A 19,390-nucleotide genomic window follows, 5' to 3' on the forward strand; every position below is an offset into this window, starting at 1 on the left:
CACCTCGCGGGAGTAGGTGGGAGCGCCGGCAGGGGGCGGAGTCGGGTGCGCTTGCGCAGTGAGGCGGCGGGGGCGCCTGGACGCCGGGGCGGGGCCGCCGCCCGTCGGTTGTTGTAGTAACGGGGAAGCGGCGGGAGGGGCCGGGGTTGCCTTTGTGCGCCCGCCCCGGCGCGGCCCGGCCGCCGCGGGAGCAGGTACGGGGACCTGCAGGCTAGAACGGGGACCCGCTGCCTTAGGTGCTCCCCGCCATTCTTGCTTCTTCTGGGGCCGCTGGAGGTCGCCGTGCTTGGCCTGGCGCGGGGTAGGCCGGGCCGTAGCCGCCCCTCCGGGCCGGAGGGCCGCTCCTGCGCCAGTGGAGGCGTTACGGTGTCCGGCTGGCCCCGGGCGGCGGGGCGGGCTTGGCGGGCGTTTCCCGTTGGGACTGGGCTGGCGTGGCGTGGGTCTGCGGCTCGAGGCGAAGCAGGGCGGGGCAGGGACGCGCGTTACCGGTAAGCGCCCGAGTGGCTCTCACGGGCAGGTGCGGAATAATCTGCTGGAAGGTGATGCTTCTTTCTGTGCTCTCGTGGCTCGGAGGTGATGTTTGACAGATCACAGATGTTTAACAGACTTGTTGATAGTCCTGTGAGAAATATGTACTGGCTGGAGGTGGTAGTTACCTGATACCTCTCGCTGTCCTGCTCAGCTATTTATTCCTGCTTTTAATCCTTATTGCAGGTAACTGCTCTTGCAACTAGGATTGGGCTCTATGAAAACTCCCAGAGGAAATGCCAGTTAGGATGGCTAAAGATCTGGAGGAAACTGGCTCATCTGCAGAGGAGGAAGAAGATGCTTTAGATGGACTGGAGTAAGTAGAAAAAAAATTCTCTGAACTGTTTCTATGTCCCTGTGTTTTCTGGTGGATCTGTAGTAGTTTGAAAAGACATATGCATTCCTTACCCTCTTACTGTCCTACCTATGAAGTGGAAGATGATTTTTTTGGGCCTCAAGCCTGTGGGCAGGGTACTTCCATCTGCAGCCTAAAAGACCACCACATTCATCAGGGTTGGATGTGCAGCTTTTCTTTGGCTCCTCTGAAGCCCATAGTTTCATGGATTTCTTTCTGTCGTGTTCTTAAAATGGGAACATTTTGTTCATATCTGACCCTTTTTCATTTTCCTTTTTTTTTTTTAGCATGTGTGGGGTTTTTTGGTGGGTTTTTTGTGTATGTGTCATTTGTTTTTTTTAGCTTTTACTGCTGCAGAAGTTAGAAATCTGCTGTACAGTAGATTGATATATGATATTTTCTGTCATTTTTATAAAACTGTCTTTTGATAACTACTTAGACTTCATATTTCTTACTACTAACAAATCATAATGTTTGTTCCATCTTTGTTTAGTAACTTCTTTTAGCTCTACTTGTGAAGAAATTGCTCCCTTATTCTTTCCCATAGCAGAGTCACTTCTGTTTCACCTGGACTTACTTCACTGTGTCCTGTTAGGGCTTATTTGGGTGCACATTGTGACTGAGTGCCCAGCTGCAGACTACAGTGACTTAAGACATTTAGAGGAATGTTGCTTGATAGCAAGTAGTTGGCTTAGATTTGCTAGATCCTCATGGATGGAAAGGTCCTGAACTAATTTCGAGTAGAATTTAACTGTATCAGTATGTCTGCATCAAGTGACCAGGGGTCATGCTAGGAATGAATGACTGTCACCTGGAGGATTGAGCCTTGCTGCAAATCCTCAGGACAAGCTTAGTATAAACTCTCGTCCTGTTGCCTCAGCTCATTTTCCACTTACATAAGGCTCTGGCCTGTATGTAAATTCTGGAAGCTTCTTGGGTCTCTTCCAGTCTGAATATCTAATTACACCACAGTTGTAATTTTTTTTTTTTTTTAAATTATTTTTAGAGGTAGTAGAAGGAGGTGGAAGTGATGTGAAGTTAACTTGTCTGGGTGATAATGATATTAACTTCATTAAGAGGACCAAGGCTGCCCTTAAGAGCCCCTGTCCTAGCATCAGAAAGCTGCCCTTCTATCTCTGTTCCTTTGTTCTGAGTGTCAGAGCTGTGTTTTGTCTTGTGTAGCTTCTCCAAACCTTTGGCAGGCGATGATCTTTCATATTCTGTAGACAAATAGTTTTGTATATCTCTTTTAGTCTTTATATTTCTTCTTGTTAGTGTACAGATGTCTCTCCAACCCCTCAGTCTTTGTTTTCTGTTAACTTTTTCATGTTGTTAATTTCCTTGTGTAGCGGTAATAAAAAGCCTGAGTTTTACTTGCCTATGGAGGATGATAGTTTTTCTTTGTGTGATCCTTGAATTTGATATAACAGGTCTTAATTTTATTGGTGTGTCCTTAATTCCTCTGAGGAGATGGTATTTCCCAGTGTAGTCTTGTTGTTTTGTACAGAACTGATCACTGCATCTCAGAGCCTGTAGCTTGAGTTGTGCACTGGGGGGCATCGTTCTTGAATTCTGGCCTTGCATTCCACTGTATCTGACAGGAATTAAAAAGAAAGAATACACAGCTTTATCCATTGTGTTGAGCCAAGTCTGTTCTAATCTGTCAAACTCAGCATTAGTGCTTTTTTTGTGCACTTCAGACTCCAGTATTATAGCCAGGCGGACTGTGCTGACCTGCAGTTCTAAAATTGGAGCCTGGAACCTGCATTGCAAGGTCTGGTTGTGTGGATACCAGCAATTATGGTTTATCATGAATTATAGATCTTGTTTTCAGGCTATAAATTCAGGGAACTGTAGCAGTGAAAGCTCATGAGGCCTCTCCAAAATGATACCCACTAAAATAAATACAGGACTAAACAGGATTGAACAGAACTCAGACTGACAAGACCAACTCGTAAAGAGGGTGATCTGGAAGGTAACCTTTATAGCCAAGTACCAAAGGTGCTGTATTGCATTTGTGTGGCCAGGTTTTGGTAGTGGGAGGGCTACAGGGCTGGGTTCTGTGAAAAGTTGCCAGAAGCTTCCTCCATGTCTGACAGAGCCAGTGCTCCGATATGGACCCATCACTGGTCAAGATGAAGCCCAGGAATGATGGTAGAAACACCACTGTGATAACATATCTATGAGGAGAAAAAAAAGTTATTGCATGGGGGTAATAGTGCTCAGAGAAGAGAGGAGTCTGAATATGTGACAAGAAGAGCTCTGCAGCCACCTAGGTTGGAGGGCAAGGAGGTGCTCCAGTTGCAAGAGATGAGATTCCCTGCAGCCTGTGGTGAAGTAGCTATGCCCCTGAAGTCCATGAAAATCTGTGGGGGTGCAGAGATGCACCTACAGCTCGTGGAGGAGCCCTACACTGAAGCAGGTGTATGCCCAAAAGAAGGTTGGGATCCCATGGAAAGCATGCTCTGGAACAGGCTCCTAGGAGGGACCTCCAGACCTATGGAGAGAGGAGCCTACCCTGGAGCAGATTTGTAACCCCATGGGGGACCCATGCTGGAGCAGCCTTTTCTTTAAGTATTACACCCTGTGGAGAGGGACACACGCTGGAGCAGTTCATGAAGAACTATAGCCCATGGTCAGTTTTCACATTGGAGAAGTTTGTGGAGGACTCTGCTGTGGGAGGGACCCCATGCTGGAGCAGGGTATGGACTCTACTTGAGGAGGAAGCAATGGCAGTAGCAGCGTATGATAAACTGGCTGTAACCCCCATTCCACATCTCCCTGCACTGATGAGGGGAAGGGGGTAGAGATTCAGGAATAAAGTTAAGCTCAGGTAGGAAGGGGAGGAGTGGGGGAAGGTGTTTTTAATATTTGATTTACTTCTCATTATCCTGCTCTGATTTTGATTGGTAGTAAGTTCAATTAGTTTCCACAAATCGAAAGCCTGTTTTCCACAAGCCCACTCTTGCCTGTGACTGTAATGGGTGAGTGATCCCTCTCTGCCCGTAACTCATGAGTCTTGTGGTAAATTTTTTCTCACCTGTCCAGCTGTGGAAGGGAATGATGGAGCAGCTTTAGTGGGTGCCTGGCATCTAGCCATCACAACCACAAAACTCTGGCTGAAATGCCAAGACTAAATTTCTTTGCTACCTTGCTCACCGAGGGATTCCCAAAGCAGCATCAGAGGTGTGCAAGCAGAGAGGCAGGCACTGTGGAGCTTGGTCCGTCCTAGAGGATCACTGAAGCTGCTGCTTGCACCTCTTTTTCAGGGATTCTTGCAGGTGTATTTTACCACTGTGCTTTTACCTTTCCCACTGCAGGGCAGGAATCTCAAGCATGTTTGATAGAGTTCCTTGAGGTCTATTGCAGTGCTGTGCTATCTGACTTCAGATGGTCTACTTGTGAAACAAACAAAGATAGACAACAGTTAAAATGTCATATGCATTTTTCTATACCCAAGCTGTAAGTCACTTAGGTATCTTTACAGTCCTCCTCACTAATCTTCCACTATTTTCCTCAGCATGTTTGCTTTTGTGCTGTCCCCAGGCTAGGTGAGTAAATGTGGAGAATTGCTGTGTCGTTATTGTAACTAACTGCAGTAGGTATGAGGCTCAGCAGTTGCTTATACTGACTGTCTGTCATTTCAGGGATCATCCATGTATCAAGTGGACCGGTGGTGGCTGCAGGCGGGTCCCTGTCTTGGTATTTCATGCTGAAGCCATTCTGACTAAGGACAGCTACCTCCGTCTAATTGGAGGTGGGTGCTACTTACTATATGCCAGCTTTTGGTTTGAAGGCACGAGGTAAAAGTCTCTTACCTGACACTCCCTTCACTTTGTGGTGGGAAGAGGACGTGATAGGAAAGAAATCAGAATCTTCTCTAGTCTCTGACCACTGTGACATTCAGAAATGCTAAATCTGTTGGTGAATGCTTTTAATGTCTTTAGACTATGATAAGTGTCTGTCCCTTCACTGGGCCCTGAAGTGTTTTGAGTTGGAACTGTCTGCTTGCAAATTGAACTCGGAGGCCATGCTAGAGCTTAGAACCAGAATACAAATTCACTACAGCTAAGACCTTAAAATCAATCATTGTAGTGAGTTTTGAGAGCATTTCACTGGGAAATAAAGCAGCCAGCCCCACAGCTGAACAATGATAATCTGTAGTAACAAATCTCTGAGTCTACAGCCTCACAACCCTGAGAAGGCCATTAACAAAATGGTTGCTGGCAGCACTTGAGTTGGGAGACCAAACCTGTCTAGTGACAGATAATGGAGAGCCTCTAATGAGGCTGGGTTGTTATAAACAGTCACTTTGGATTTGAAAAGTTAGTACTTGTGGGTGTGTACAGCTGGGAGCTTGTTCTGGATGTGCTGACTTGGAGGAAAGCTAAAATCTACTTAGCTTCTTTCTGTGAAGCTGCTGACACTTCTTTCTTCTCGTTTTTTCCTTTCTTAGGTAATTGGTGCTTTTGTTTCTATTATCCTATCCAAGCAGAAATGCTTCTGGCTCATTGGGGTAAGGGGTGGAGAAGGTGATTTATATGTGGAAACTCCTGGTCCTTTTCATGTGAGTTAAAAACATACTTGGATGGTGCCAGAAGCTGATGGCAATTGTAACTCATTTTTACTGGAGCGTGGGGTCTCTTCTACTTTTTCTCACATGGTTTAACAAGTTTACTGCTGAATAGTGCAACTTGTTAAATTTCTTCCAGCTTTGTTTCGTTCCTGATTATGCTACTTCTTACTTTTCTGACTTACTATTGTTGAAAGAACATATTCCCTGAAGTTAAATCAAATCTTCATCCTTTTATTCTCAGTTTGAGTCAATTTGTAAGCTGCCTTTTCTAGGCAGTTCTGTATTCTAGCGTTGCAATTTCTTTCTCCACTGTCTTTGAACTCTTTTGTAGATTGCCACGTCCTTTTATAGTACAACTGACCTCTAGTCTTGCTACTTGCTTTTGGTTTATCTTATACCTCCAGGGCTGCTTACTGACATTGTTTTTATGACTTTATACTTGCATAGTGAGTTTATCTTTTTATTTCCTTGTACTATTTACTTTATTTCTTGCTGTATTTGCGCTTTTTTGTTGGAAGATTGGTACAGGTGAGTGAGATGTAAACAAAAATTCAGTGCTTTATTTTGGGTTTTCAGGATCTAAAATGTGATCACATAAACTAGCCATGTCAATGAGGGGCATTAGACACGATTACTTTTAGCTAAGAATACCAATATTGAATAGAGAAGAAAGCTAAAATCATGTTTGGAGTGTTATAAAGCAGTCTGTATAATGGAAGGTTTAAAAGATAAAATCTGGGTATTTGTTATACTGTCCAGTGCATTATATGTTGGGATTCTGTGATGCTACTATGTAATAGCTAAGGATTGATGTAAGTCAGTTCACTGATGCTGATGTTGGCATTTCCTATCTCCCTTTGCCTGTTATGTGCTGCTACTCTCGGTGAATTAAGTGCAGCTGTACTGTCTGAGTCCTTTTCTTTGGTAGCATGAGTGACTTTGGTTTGTTCTTCCATGTGCAGACTCTAATCCTGTGTCTCTTTGCCTCTTTACAGAGCGCTTCCATATGTCGTATAAGATTGTGCGAACAGACAGCCGGCTGGTTCGGAGCATTCTGAGTGCCCATGGATTCCATGAGGTGAGTGCAAGGAACTTCTGACCTGATTTTGTGCTGGGCTGGGAGGTAATGATAATGTTTTTGGATTTTTTGGGGGTTTGTTTATTTGTTTTAAGTCTGCAGGGCTGGAACCAGGAAGTCGTTGTGGCCCCTCTTGAGGTTTTCGGTTTTGTCTTTTAATGTACTTTTAATGTACATTTTGTACTTTTATGTACTTTTAATGTACTAGTCTTTTAATGTACTTTGTCTTTTAATGTACTTTTAATGTACTTTTAATGTACTAGTCAGACTGAAAAGATGTCATTTTGCTCTCTCAAAGGAGAACCCATTAGTCTTAAGACTTCAAAAATAGGGGAAAAGGAATGCCGAAGTTTGGTCATGTGTTTTTTCTCTTTTTGCTTTTAAAGTGTGACACCCTTGGGAAAATACGAAGGATTTAATTTCTCAGCCTTTACAAGCTCTCAGAAGTGTTCATGTAGAATTTCACATGTTTCATGTAGAATTTTCTTCTAGCGCCTGTCTTGCTCTAAAGAATGTCCTGTATGCAGCTAACAACAATTTGAGGGATGTGTAGGGTTGATTTTTTTTTCAGAATAACAGCAGCTTAAGGAATTGATCTGACAAGTTTTCTGAAGAGATTTAAAATGCTTTACAAACTGTGTTTAAACCGTCTGTCAAAAATAACAGTCTCACAACTTTGTTTAGAAAAATTTGACATGGTTACTTCCCACCATGGGAATACCTCAGGGCAGCAGTCTGGCTGGACTTGCGCTTGTATTAGAGATAATAGAGAAGACTGTCATAAACTAGAGTTGCTTTGGCCTTGTAGATCTAGGGACAAAGGTGTTGCTTTTCATTAGTTTGATGTTTTTCTGTGTGGTGTTTTTTATGTTGCTTTTTAGGTTCACCCTAATAGCAGTGATTATAATCTCATGTGGACAGGATCACACTTGAAGCCCTGCTTGCTGCGTTCCCTTACAGATGTTCAGAAAGTCAATCATTTCCCTAGGTAAGGCCTTGATACCATGTTTTGTTGAACATCTCTGTGGTGATTTGCAAAAATCTGAACATAGATACCTCCCAGAAATAGAATATACATGGTGCTGTAGAATCCCAACAGACTGGGCTAGTGCCACATGCTGTCATCATTCTTAATGGTCTTTGGGATTTTTGGGAAGTAGTATATGAATTAAAATGCTTGTCTGTAGCCCAAATATTGGATTTTTAATTTTATTTTCTTTATTTGATGATGAATTATTTGTTACTTCCGGTTTTTAGTTAGAGGGATAGTCCTATGTCCCCAGCTAAAGTTAGTAACCACCATTATAACAGATTGCTGTGCTTCACTCTGTCTTGGGAATTGCAAGAAGTGCCACAAACGATATTAATACAACCATAAGACAGAGGCAGTAAAGCTTGAGAGTAGTTGCAGTTTAGGGTTTAGACATCTGACAATGCTGCAGATACTTCAGTAACTAGGACAAAGAGTCGCTATAATGTTGGGGGAAAAAATAGATTCAGTCTCTTGTTTTGGGACTCCAGGTCATATGAACTGACACGGAAGGACAGACTGTACAAGAACGTCTGTCGAATGCAGCTGGCCCATGGGTTCAAGACATTCCATATCTTACCTCAGACCTTTATCCTCCCGACAGAGTACCAGGACTTCTGTAGTAAGTGAAGGGCTGGTGATGCCCAGACATAAAACAAAATAATGGGGGGTGGGGGGGAAGGGAATTATTTTTAATATCCTAGCTTTTTGATCATGCCAGTGGTTAAGGCAACAAAATTAGAGGAAAAAAAAAAGCTGGGAAGAGAGTAGAAAAGGTCCATGTGATTTCTTTACATAATTTCTAATCTTCTGTTTACTCCATGCCTGTGTAAGTTTTCAGAAAGCTGATGTAGGCTTAAGACTCCAAAATGGAGGAGTTTATATGTGCACAGCATTGTTGATGATCAGCTTCACAATATCCCTGCCTAATGCCTGGGAGTACTGAAGTGAGAAGTGCCGAAAGGAGGCATAGTGCCAAAGAATGGTCTATCAGAGCAGCAGGGAGGGCTTTAGGGAGGGGCTGGAATAATTGCAGTGATTCCAGAGGGGTGAAGTAGGACATCAAAAAAGCAGAGTTTGATCTCCTTGTGGAGTTCCCTAAAGTGTTTACCATAGGCAACAGTCTTGATTCTTGCTCCCCTGTTAATAAGCAAAACAGAAAATATTGCAGACTTGTGCTGTTTTCTTTTAACCAGATACCTTTTCTAAGGACAGAGGCCCATGGATAGTGAAGCCTGTGGCCTCTTCCAGAGGTCGAGGTGTCTACCTGATAAATAATGTAAGTGTTCACTAAAAAGACTGCTCTTCAGTAGCACTATCCTCAAAACTATGTTGGGTTCCAGGCAAGAGGTATGGAGGCATCTAACTGGCCTTACTCTCAATTTCAGCCATATATTGGTGAGCAGTTCAACAGCCCTGAACAGCTTGGAAGGCATGCCTGGGCTTGTGCTGTGTAACCAGAAGCTGTCTATCTCTTTTTATGCTCTGCTCATCTTGCAATCTACCTTCAAGTCTTAGCTTATTAGGAGCAAGTTTATACTCCCTGAGACAGTTTGGGAAGCTGTGCTGCTTCATGCTATCTTTGTGGCTGACAGTAGGCTGACCTTGTGGAGATTTCCAGAACTCTCCTTAGTTGTTTCCCTGCGTGACCTAAAGAGTCCTCAAACAGACCTGTTGTCTCCCACTTCCCCATGGAAAAGACGAGTTTAAATGAACCTTGATAGAGTAGGAAGTGTATCAGTATTAAAGCTATGTTATCTAAAGGTCCTGCCTGAGGTGTAATGGGAGTACTTCTTTGAAATCAATGTGCAGGTTTTAATGTCTTTTGCTCTTTGTGGGCTTTGCAGGGAGTTAAGTTGTCATAGGTAACAAATATATCTGAACTGGAGCCAAACACATGAGGGGATTCCAATAAATATGCTCAACAGCAGAATGACTGTTGAGTCATTTTGTTTTCACTCATTCAAACCCCTTTAGCCTTCCCTGCACTCAAGGGGTCATGCTGCCTCATCTGTTCTCTACTTGGATCATTTCCCATAAAATATGGGAGCAATTTGCCAAGTCTATGAGGTAAGTATTTCCAGAGCTATGCTAAGTTTTTTCTTTGCTTGAAAGAGAGGAATGAGCTCAGGCTCACATGGCAGTTGGCCATGACCTGGAGAAAATACCCTTCTGGGACCAATATCCCTTTGTGTATTTCTGTTTGAGAAGCACTACAGCTGGTTTGGCCTACAGGACAGTTTCCTTCAGTGTGATGCCATTAAAAGAGTCTTTCAGAATCTCATCACAAAAGTTTTTGAAAACAGCTAGAACCCTTCGAAACAAATAACAAACCTTTGCATTTCCCTGATCTATATAGAACAGTGTGTCACTTTTGTGTGATATTCTAAGGAAAACTGAGCTTGTTATCTCACATTCTGTATAAGCATTTTATATGCTTAGGTTTTTTGCTTGTGATGTTGGTGTTGTGGCTGAATAGATTCAAAATTGAATAAAGGTAGAATCTTGTGATTCTCTTGCCTCTTTCGCAAACTAAAGGCAAGAAAGTCTTGTGCAAGAAACTGATTACAAGAGAGCCTTGCATACAGAAAAAAGTAAAAGCTTTTTCAACAGATCCCATAACTTTGTGATGTGTATTTGTCATAGTTGGAGCTTTCTGTTCTTACCTACAAGCATAGCTTCTTTTGGGTACAGCAGGAGCTCCTGCTGTGAACTGACACTCAGTAGAAGGTAGGCAGAAAAGTTGGATACCAGCCCAGAATGTAGTTATAAAGATCACAAGTTGAGTAATTTTCTTCACTTGTGACTTCATCACCAACTGTAGTTGCATACTCCATCCTGGGTCTTCTAAACCTCTTCTCCATGTCTTTGGTTAAACCCTTGAGAAGCAAACAGAGTAACAGTTACTTCTTAGATGTGTTTTTTTTTTTTTCTTTACATCATTGCCATGTGGCTGTTAAATCTCTGGTACTCTGAGTATTTTACTGGAAAATTCAATTAGCAGGTTTTTTTGGCAATGTAATCATTCCTGGACTTCTCTTTAGGATCTAATGACCTTAAATGTGTTGCGACTGACAGTTATGTTTTTTCATTTTGGTTTTATTTCTTCCTTCCTCAGACATCGTTATTGGTACAGGGTGGCTTTAGGAGGGAAAGGCAGGAAAAAATGGTGGATTTGATCTAATTTCTTCTTACACTTTACATCTCCTGTTTTTTCACTCTTAAAATCTCTGTTCTTCTGCAGCCAAATCAAATTGTAGTGGAAGACAACATTTTGGTGTCTCGTTATATCAGCAATCCCTTGCTCATAGATGGTGAGTGTACTTAGGAATTGCTTTTCTCCCTTTCCCCAACCCTGCATCTGAGGATCTCTGCAACCTTTGCAGGAGTTTAGTTGAATAATTGAGTGGTCTAGCTTGGTCTAGCATTAGACAAATGTAGCTAGATAATTCATTAAAACCTGGAAGCTTTTCAACTTCAATAGCTTCAGCCACCTATTCAGCAGTAGATAATAATTTATTGCTCTCAGAGTCTGTTGAAATTCCTCAACTAGCTATGATGTCTGAAAGATATTTGCAGTTACTGACTTGTTGACAACTGTATTTCAGATTTCAAGTTCGATGTGCGTCTCTATGTTCTGGTGACATCCTATGATCCACTCGTCGTCTATCTCTACGAGGAAGGATTGGCCAGGTATGAGAGAAGTCTTTGTTTTTCAGTGTACCTGCGCTTGGTGATCCAGACATTTCTTGGATTGCCTCTCTACTCCTGAAACAATAGTAAAATGAGGAAAGTGCCAGTTAGGGAATTCTGAAGAGTTTAAATAGATGGTACTTCATCATGCTGTGTCCCATCAGGTTTCTTCATATAGATTATAGGATCTTGAGTGAGGGATTTTATTTTTTTTATATATAATTAATAAAACAAGTTTTCAGCTGTCAAAGGTTGAATGGCCAAACAGGTTGTCATTGGCATGTTCATTCTCAATGCTGAGTTCTTCTTGAAACTTGGGATTGTTGATACCTTTGTGCCTCTTCTCTATTCTCTGAGGAGAAGGGAATCCAAGTGTCCTCAAATTTATCCTAAAAAAAAAGTAGTTGGAGATGTGTTAATGAATGAGCTTAGTGACTCATTCATTTCAATGACTTCTCTAAATTTTAAGTCAGCATTTGTATTTTCTGCAGTATCTACTATGTGGTTTTAGGCTAGTTCACTATTTTCACCCTTCAAGATAACAATTTTCCTTTGCATGTAAGTCATGAAAGGACATCTAAGATTCCCTAGAATCAATACTTGTCTACCAAAAATACCTGTTTTTCTTTGTCCCCGAAGTTTAGCAAAATGTTTGTCTGTAGTAAGTAATGGATTTGAAGCAATCACCCCTCTGAATTCCCAACAGATCAGAGTTTTAACTGTAGTGATGTTTGAGAAAGGAACACCACACAACTGTCTTCAGCAATTATTTTAAGTAACGCTGTATCTTTCTTACAAGCACATCTGATTTTTGGAATATCTCTGGGGTTCATGCCTGACATGGCTCTGACTTGGGTAGGTGCTGAATCCAAATTATCTTTGGATAATAGTATCTCCAAGAAGATAATGGATCCCAAAGAATACATAAATAATGACCCCACAAGAAATATCTATTAAATTGTTGAACGCCCTTTGGGTATGTTGTGATGTGCTTCTGCCTGCAAAGATAACATGAACATATTTTTTCCGTAAAAGGAGGCAGAAAGGGGAAAGCTCGTCTTCGTAAGTGGAAAGCTTACGAAAACAACTGTGTTCACTTTAGAAAGGGAGCCTTAAACATGCCAGTCATGCAAGACTTTTCTCTTGGGAACTGGCAGCTAAATTGTTAGCTGCTAATATTGCATGTTTATGGAAAGTGAAGAGAGAAACAAGGTAGTGTAGAATTCCGGCATGTTTTCAGAATGGGCAGTACATAGCAGGCCTTTAAAAACAGGATTTGCACCATCATTAATATCTTAAAGGTGGTTCTGCTGATCTTGTAACAAAGGAATTTCTAGAAAATTCATCTGTATAAAGGTAAGTATTCTACTCTGAGGATAAGTGTGCATTTTTGCCAGTAGAGTAATATATTTTGCTTGAGGGTAAGAGTGTGGAAGTGCATATGATATATATTCAGAAACATCAGTCTCAACAATTCTGGACTCTCAGTCTTCCATGCTCATCTTCTCAGTTCCCCTCTGGCAGCAATACTTGCAAATCACTTTTCAGTGTTCTGAAATCCTTAGCAGTTTTGTGTGTTTTGATTGCATTTATTTAAACTGTAATCAAATCTGGTGCACATGGTGTTTACACACATGACGAGTGGAACATATATCTACAGGACACCACAGTATTACTTACTAAAGTTTTCCTTTCTTTTGAACTGCATCCCCTCCTTCAGCTTTCTGTGAGAGGTAGATTGTATATGGAGACTACATGTAGCACTAGGTATCTTAATGCTGCTTTGTGGTATAGTACTCTACCAGTGCAACTATGGAAGAGGTGTAGAGGAAATTAAATTATGAGTTGTTGTCTCTCTCCCAAGAGAGGTAACTCTGGGCTCTGGAGAGTAGCTCTGGCTCTGTTACTAAAATTCAACTGACCACTGAGCAGTTTCAGCCGAAGTGTCAGCTATGGCTAAGGACTTGTAGTTGAGTGCTTTCACACGGTAGCTCTAAGTTTATTGCAACCAGTACCTTAAGCTTTTCCCATCTACTGTGGCTGAGCAGCTGGTATGTTCATGCTGCAAGTGCTGGCAAGATCTCTTTGGAGGACGAGGCTCAAGGTGAGCTGAGGCTGATAAAACTTTAGCTGGGCTGTTCTGTGTGGCCTCCAGATGGCACTAGTGGTCTTTAGTTGTAGCAATTTGCGTTTTCCCCATACCCTGCATTTGCAGACTCAGTTGGTGAGAGGTAAAGGACCTGGAGTTACTGGATTATGGCTTCCTATTTAGCCGTTTTGCCATTCATTTTACAGTGTGAGTTATGTGCTGGGAGAGAGCACTGTATTGCCTCATATAGTGCAATGCTTTGTTTTAAAGCTGGGACAAAAGTTTAGCTCTGCAGGGGGAGGAAAATGTTTTAACCTTGGAAAATAGAAGCTGTTTTTAATGCTTTGCTTAAGAAAAAAAGAACAACCATGCTGCTTAAGAGTAGGTAGAAACAATTTCTAGCAGAGACCTGGGAGGTAATGTCAGAGTCTGTAATCAAAGGTGGTGTAGAAGCAATCTAAAGTGAAAAATACCAGCAGAAGAAAGCAGTCTGGTTTTGGAATCTCACCTTGTGCTTGTGGTGCACTGCCATGTTGTGAATTTGCTTTCTGAAGGCAGATAGTCTCTGAAGTGTAGTAAGGGTGAGCCTAGCTTGGTGTTTTAATTTTTTTTTTCCATTTTCTTAGTCTGTCTGAAAGATCATGTTCCTCTCTAGTGTTATACTTTGCATATTCCAAGAGGAACCTGACTGTTTCAGTGAACTTGGTGGTCTCTACCAGAAAAGTAGTGCTATGAGGAAACCATAAGATGCCATGATCTTACAACGAACAGACCTGGTATAACAAATATTTGTGATGTTTGACTAGATATTTCCTTAGGCCTTGTTTCTTCTGGCACAGCTAGACTTGTCATGCCATGATCTAGAGTGGAATTTGAGGCTTCAGAGCTAAGGAGAAGTAAGAGATTGTGGATCCAACATTTTTGTACCTTCCGTTTCACTTTCCAAGTTTCATTTGAAGGATGTAGGAGGGCTGTGTACCCAGATGTGTGTAACAAAGCCTTCAGCTGCTGTGTTGGAAGTGCTAAATAACTATTTGGTTTGCCCTGGCCAAAGTTCTCTCTCTTTTATTATTTTTTTTAATGCAGTTTTTTTAGGAAGATAATGACTTCAAAGTGCTTGTGTCATGATTTTGTTTTGTTTTGGTTTTGTTTTTTTGTCCTTTGTGTGGGTTTTTTTGTTTTGTTTTGTTTGTTTTGTTGGGTTTTTTTCTGTTTTCCTCTAAAAGACTACTGAGGAGAGCTTAGGAAGCACTGATGTTGAGTATATGTTGAGCTATTTCCACCCCACTCCGTGTAGAATAAGCTGTATAAGGGGACAGAGCCTCAAGTGAACAGTCAGACTTTTGGAGAGTTATTAAGAGTGGTATCAGTGAAAGTGCTCTGTTTTTGTCTTTTGTTACAATACAACTTTTCTAGCTGTGCCTCCCTTGAACTCTGTTAAAACTTGTTGCATATTTTATGCCTGGTGGACCTCTAGAAGGAACACAGCTAATAGATTAGTTTGGAGATACTCAGTGATCTGTTTGGAGGGAGTGCAGTGGGGTGGGAATTTTTTTCTCTTACTTCAGGCTTGAAACAACTGAAGCTGTGAAGCTTGTGTGTAAGACATGAAGCAGCGCTGGGTGACTTAAGATCCTCCTGTTGGATTGAAAAGTGTGTTGAACACTTTTCTAGTATTTATTAAAAAAAAGTATACAGAGTGTGCTGCCATACATCTGTTAAATTGGCAGATATTTAGTAACTTTGTACTGGAAAGGACAGTTACAATCTAGATTGGTTGTCTGTGATCAGAGCCTGGAGAATTGTAGCTGGGACCTTTGCATTGAAGGTATAGGTTTGGTATAGGTATAGGTCATGGCAAACGTGGTCCAGGGTATAACTGTCTTCTGATCATACATTAAAAATCTTGGTAGTTTTATTTATCTGAGATTTCCAAAACAGGCGATGCAATATATTTATTGACATACCTTTTATATCATTGTTTGAATAAGAGGTAGATTGTTAATAAACTACAGCCTTAATTATAAACTTTGACATGCTTTTGAAGGTGACTCACCAAGCCCAGTTATGTGGGAGTCCCAAGGCTTCATTTAGAGCCAACTGCTGAATTGGTGGATTATGCTGTTTTTTGGAGGGGCATTCATGTAAGTAGAGAATAACAAGCCTGACTCGTGCCTGAAGTACAGCTGAAGAGAGTACAAGGCCAGGATTAGCTTGTGCTGTTTGTGAGCCTTGCCTGTTTTGCTAGTTCTCTCTCCTGTCTAACTTCCCCTCCTTCTGTGTGGGACAGAAGGGAGCCTGGTGGACCTCTCTGCTTTGGTGCCTGCAGGCATGATGAGGGCTCAACACATAGTGTGGGGAATTCATAATGAAATGGCTCCTTGTTTTGGGGAGACTTCTTGATAGACTGCTTTTTCTCCTAAACCATGTTTAGACAGCCCTGTTTTTGAGCTTTAATAGCTGGAAGGGTTGTAGACCATCAGGAATTTGTCATTCAGATTTACACTGAATTTGAAAAATAGATTAGAGAAAAAGAAGTAAAACTGAGCTGAGACCAAAACATTCTTGCAAAAGGCCCAAGGAGCAGCAGCTTGGGGAGACCTTCCAGTGGGACACAAGTGTTTGCTCTGGGGTTAGGCCTCTGGGCTTTGCAGCACCTGCCACTAGCTGCTGTGCTGCCACTTGAGCTCACACCACTCAGCCTTGTGACACCCTTCCTTCAGTAGCCTGGCTTCCTAATTGATATTGGCTCCTCTGGGATATTCACCATTTCTGTGCTGGATTCCTGTGGTTTCCAAAGAATTCAGGTGTTTGCTTTGAGCCAAGGAATTCACATTAGCTCACAGGCTGTGCTTAGGCCAGAGCTGGCTGAGCCAGCTGCAGCAGCCCCATCCCTCTTGCAGTAACCCCTGCCCAGCAGCCTCCTCTCCCTAGGGAGTACAACTCATTTATTTCTGCATGGACACCTGGGATTGGGCTGCAGCCACTTCAGTAGACGTCGTCCCGTGCAGAAGCTGTGGAACAGTGTTATTCACTTGATTTACCTGCTGGGCTTCAGGCCAGTGGATAGGCCATTAAGCCAGAAGGCTTTATGTTGCTTCTTTTTTTTAATTAAGATAATCGGATTCAGATCACTGAGGCGAATAACTACTGAATCACCAAGGTGCATAACTACATGACCCGACTGTTGTGCTTTTAACAGACAGGCTACTAAGCAGTTGTTAAAGCTGCTGACAGTCTGAACAATGAGAAGCTAGAGAAATGTGAGAAACAGAACATGAGAGGTTCACCAAATCACAGAGTAGGTGTGGTTGGAAGGGATCTAGTCCAACCCCCTGCTTAAGTGGGGCCATCTAGGTCTAGTTGCCCAGGACTGTGTCCAGATGGCTTTTGAATATCTCCAAGGGAGGAGACTCCACAACCTCTCTGGGCAACCTGTGCCAGTGCTTGGTTGTCCTCATGGTGTTTTCTTGTGCTTGGAAGATTCAAAATCCTGTTAATGGCAATGCATAAATTGAAAACATGCAAATTTGTTGTGAAAAGATTTTAAAAAGTCTTTATTTTCCCACCCTGTTCCTGCAAACATCTGGTAAAACTGCTTCTGGATCTTGTTCTTGAACATAGAACTGTTTGAGTAATTTTATTTAGCTTTGATTATAGAAACTGCCATCACAGAGGTGTCACCAAAACTCTTTTTTTATGTTTAGTAATTCCCTTACAAGCTTTAGCTCATGTTTGTACTCGATTGCTAACTGATGTATCAAGTGGATGCTGCGAAACATATTAATGTTGGAGGTAGGGGGATTGTGGAGGTAGGGGGATTGTGATGGTCTTTGGACTTCTGTTTTCTGTCCTGTACTGTAAGGGAACTATGTTCCCTAAACAAAGTGGCAGCTAATAGACTAACAGGGAGGCTAAAGTCTAATGCATGGGGAGGAGCGAGGGGCTGGGAAAGTGACTCCTAGCATAAAACGTGAGGAGCATGGTTGTAAAAGCACTACACTGATTATTTCCAGGACATTTATGCAGGAACTCTGTGTGCAGTCATGGAAAAGTCTATCATAATGTGTGCTTTTTTGTAGAAGTCATTTGAGAGAAGAGGGATTAACTATTCTTTCCTTCTTCCCACTCCAGAGTCTTTCCCCTTCTTCTCTTCCTTTCCCAGGCTCTGACTAGATGCCTCAAATAAGCATTCCAGAGCTGTCAAGTTTCATGCAAAACCATGTAACATCTTCTGTAAATATTTAATGATCCAGTTTACGTGTTTCTGAAATGACTTGCAAACTTTACCTTGTGGTTAATTCATCTCCTGAAGTAATGCTGAAGATAAGGCAAAGAGCGTTGTACAATCCCTTGGGTACTCTCCTGCCTGAAGCTATGACAGTAAAAGGGTAGTTGTTTGGGTTAAGGCAGTGTAGGGATGTGGGTAAAGGGCCAAAGTTTGGTGTGGTAGATTTGGGGATTTTTCAGGGTGAGCTCAGACATGTTTTATAGACTGCTAGGTGAGCAGGGAAAAAGCTTGCATGGCACTTGTGGAGAAGGTGACCTTCTTAAGGCTTAAGTGTGGTTATGAGGGTTTTAATGAACTCTTACAATAAAGGGAAGGAAGACTGGAATCTGTCAGTATCTGAGTACCAAAGGTGAACCTGAAGCATGACGGGGAAGCAGAAAGTTGGGATGTATCCAGATGTTATACTGTTAGTCTGGAGGTTGAGAGTAGTTCTGAAGTCTGAAGGAATTAGTGAGGATTTTTCCCTTAATTTTCTTTTTGTGCTGCCCAAGCTACCTGCTGCTGCTACTTCCACCCTTCTGCTTGCTTTTGATTGTTCTTTCTTCCTCTCTGATCCAAGATGAAGTACAGCTAGAGGGAAGTGAAGTGTGCTGTTGGGGAAGGTGAGCTGTGTAGTAGTGCATAGTTGCTGGTATAGAGAATGGGTTGTTGCCTTCACCCAAGCTGGAATACACCTGTGTGACTTGTCTGTGACCAGCTGAGACATGAACAGATGTATGAGAACAGTGGAATGTGCAAGTATCACTTCTCTATTCTAAGCTTTGAATTCAGAAATGAAGGGCATCTCCTCTGTCCTGCTGGGGGAGGAAAAACTGCAGTGAGAGAGGGAGTCTGCTGGGACTGTTCCCAATATGATTGCATATACTTCTGCCTGGGAGGCTGTATTACAGGCAGCAGTTAGTGTGGAAACTGAACAATGCACAGTCAACCTCAGTTTAACCTTTCCTATTTCCAGCGGTAGTTTTGGGGTAGAAGCTCTCATGTAATATTTCTGCTTAGAGGCTTTTGGCATCTAACCTCTTGTATACCGTGTTAGAATGTGTCCTTAATTTTCTTAACTTAGCCCTTTCCTCAGACTTTAAAAGGACAAGATTCATTAGGTGGGGAGGATCTTTGAGAGAATGTGACTGCAGTAAGGCCAGGTAAACAAGTTAAAGAAAGTGGATATCTCTAGTATCACTTGCAGTTCATTTTCAACAGTGAATGCAAGCAATACATAACATTAGGACACGGGAAGGTGCTTCCTATATTCCTGCTGCTCTGAACTGTGTAATTATTTCTCTGTAATACATATCTCAGAGATGACCCAGGTTAATGGTGTCAGAGAGGGCCATTCCTCTTGCATCTTCTGCTCCTGCACCCTCTCCAAGTACATTGGAGAGGTGGCAGGTGAAAGAAAGTTCAGTCATTCAACTTTGAAAACTGGTGGTTAGAACTTGTGTTATAGAGAAAGCAAATCTGAATTCAGGCCAAAAGAGAGTTGATATTCTTTAGATGGTGGATACAGAACAGACATCCATTCCTTTCTTGGCTACCTGCATAGTATTTCACATTGTTAACAATAAGAAGAACTGCTGGTTTAGATGAAGTGGGGACAGAAGAATGCACTGAAGTGGCAGAAAACCTTCCTGTCTGACTAATAGTGGAAAATTTTACCTTTTCCTAGTTTTTTTTTCCACTTGACAAGTCCTACAGGAAAATTCTATGTAAGAATTAAAAGCAGTGTGGATCTAGTTGTTGAACCACTCGG

The 19,390-nt window shown here is 42.1% G+C and overlaps 1 protein-coding gene across 8 annotated transcripts in view; it reads left to right on the forward strand.

Moving 5' to 3' along the window:
- The window catches only part of TTLL5 (tubulin tyrosine ligase like 5), a 126,287-nt gene that overhangs the window by 527 nt on the left and 106,370 nt on the right, over positions 1-19,390 (forward strand). For 4 of the 8 annotated variants that reach the window (XM_088058183.1, XM_014249819.2, XM_088058186.1 and 1 more), the window contains exons 1-9: positions 92-194; positions 715-844; positions 4,531-4,640; positions 6,455-6,537; positions 7,419-7,525; positions 8,059-8,189; positions 8,764-8,846; positions 10,812-10,881; positions 11,176-11,260. In XM_088058183.1, the coding sequence (XP_087914309.1) occupies positions 765-844; positions 4,531-4,640; positions 6,455-6,537; positions 7,419-7,525; positions 8,059-8,189; positions 8,764-8,846; positions 10,812-10,881; positions 11,176-11,260 (749 nt within the window). In that variant the 5' untranslated portion in view covers positions 92-194; positions 715-764. Of the gene's footprint in view, positions 1-91; positions 237-471; positions 489-714; positions 845-4,530; positions 4,641-6,454; positions 6,538-7,418; positions 7,526-8,058; positions 8,190-8,763; positions 8,847-10,811; positions 10,882-11,175; positions 11,261-19,390 lie in introns of those variants that run through there. The other 4 variants (XM_088058184.1, XM_088058185.1, XM_014249818.2 and 1 more) reach the window with 4 other exon arrangements.

This window comes from Pseudopodoces humilis, chromosome 7 (genome assembly GCF_049639895.1).
Source record: "Pseudopodoces humilis isolate 2021_Gansu_Grassland_sample_001 chromosome 7, ASM4963989v1, whole genome shotgun sequence".
NCBI lineage: Eukaryota > Metazoa > Chordata > Aves > Passeriformes > Paridae > Pseudopodoces > Pseudopodoces humilis.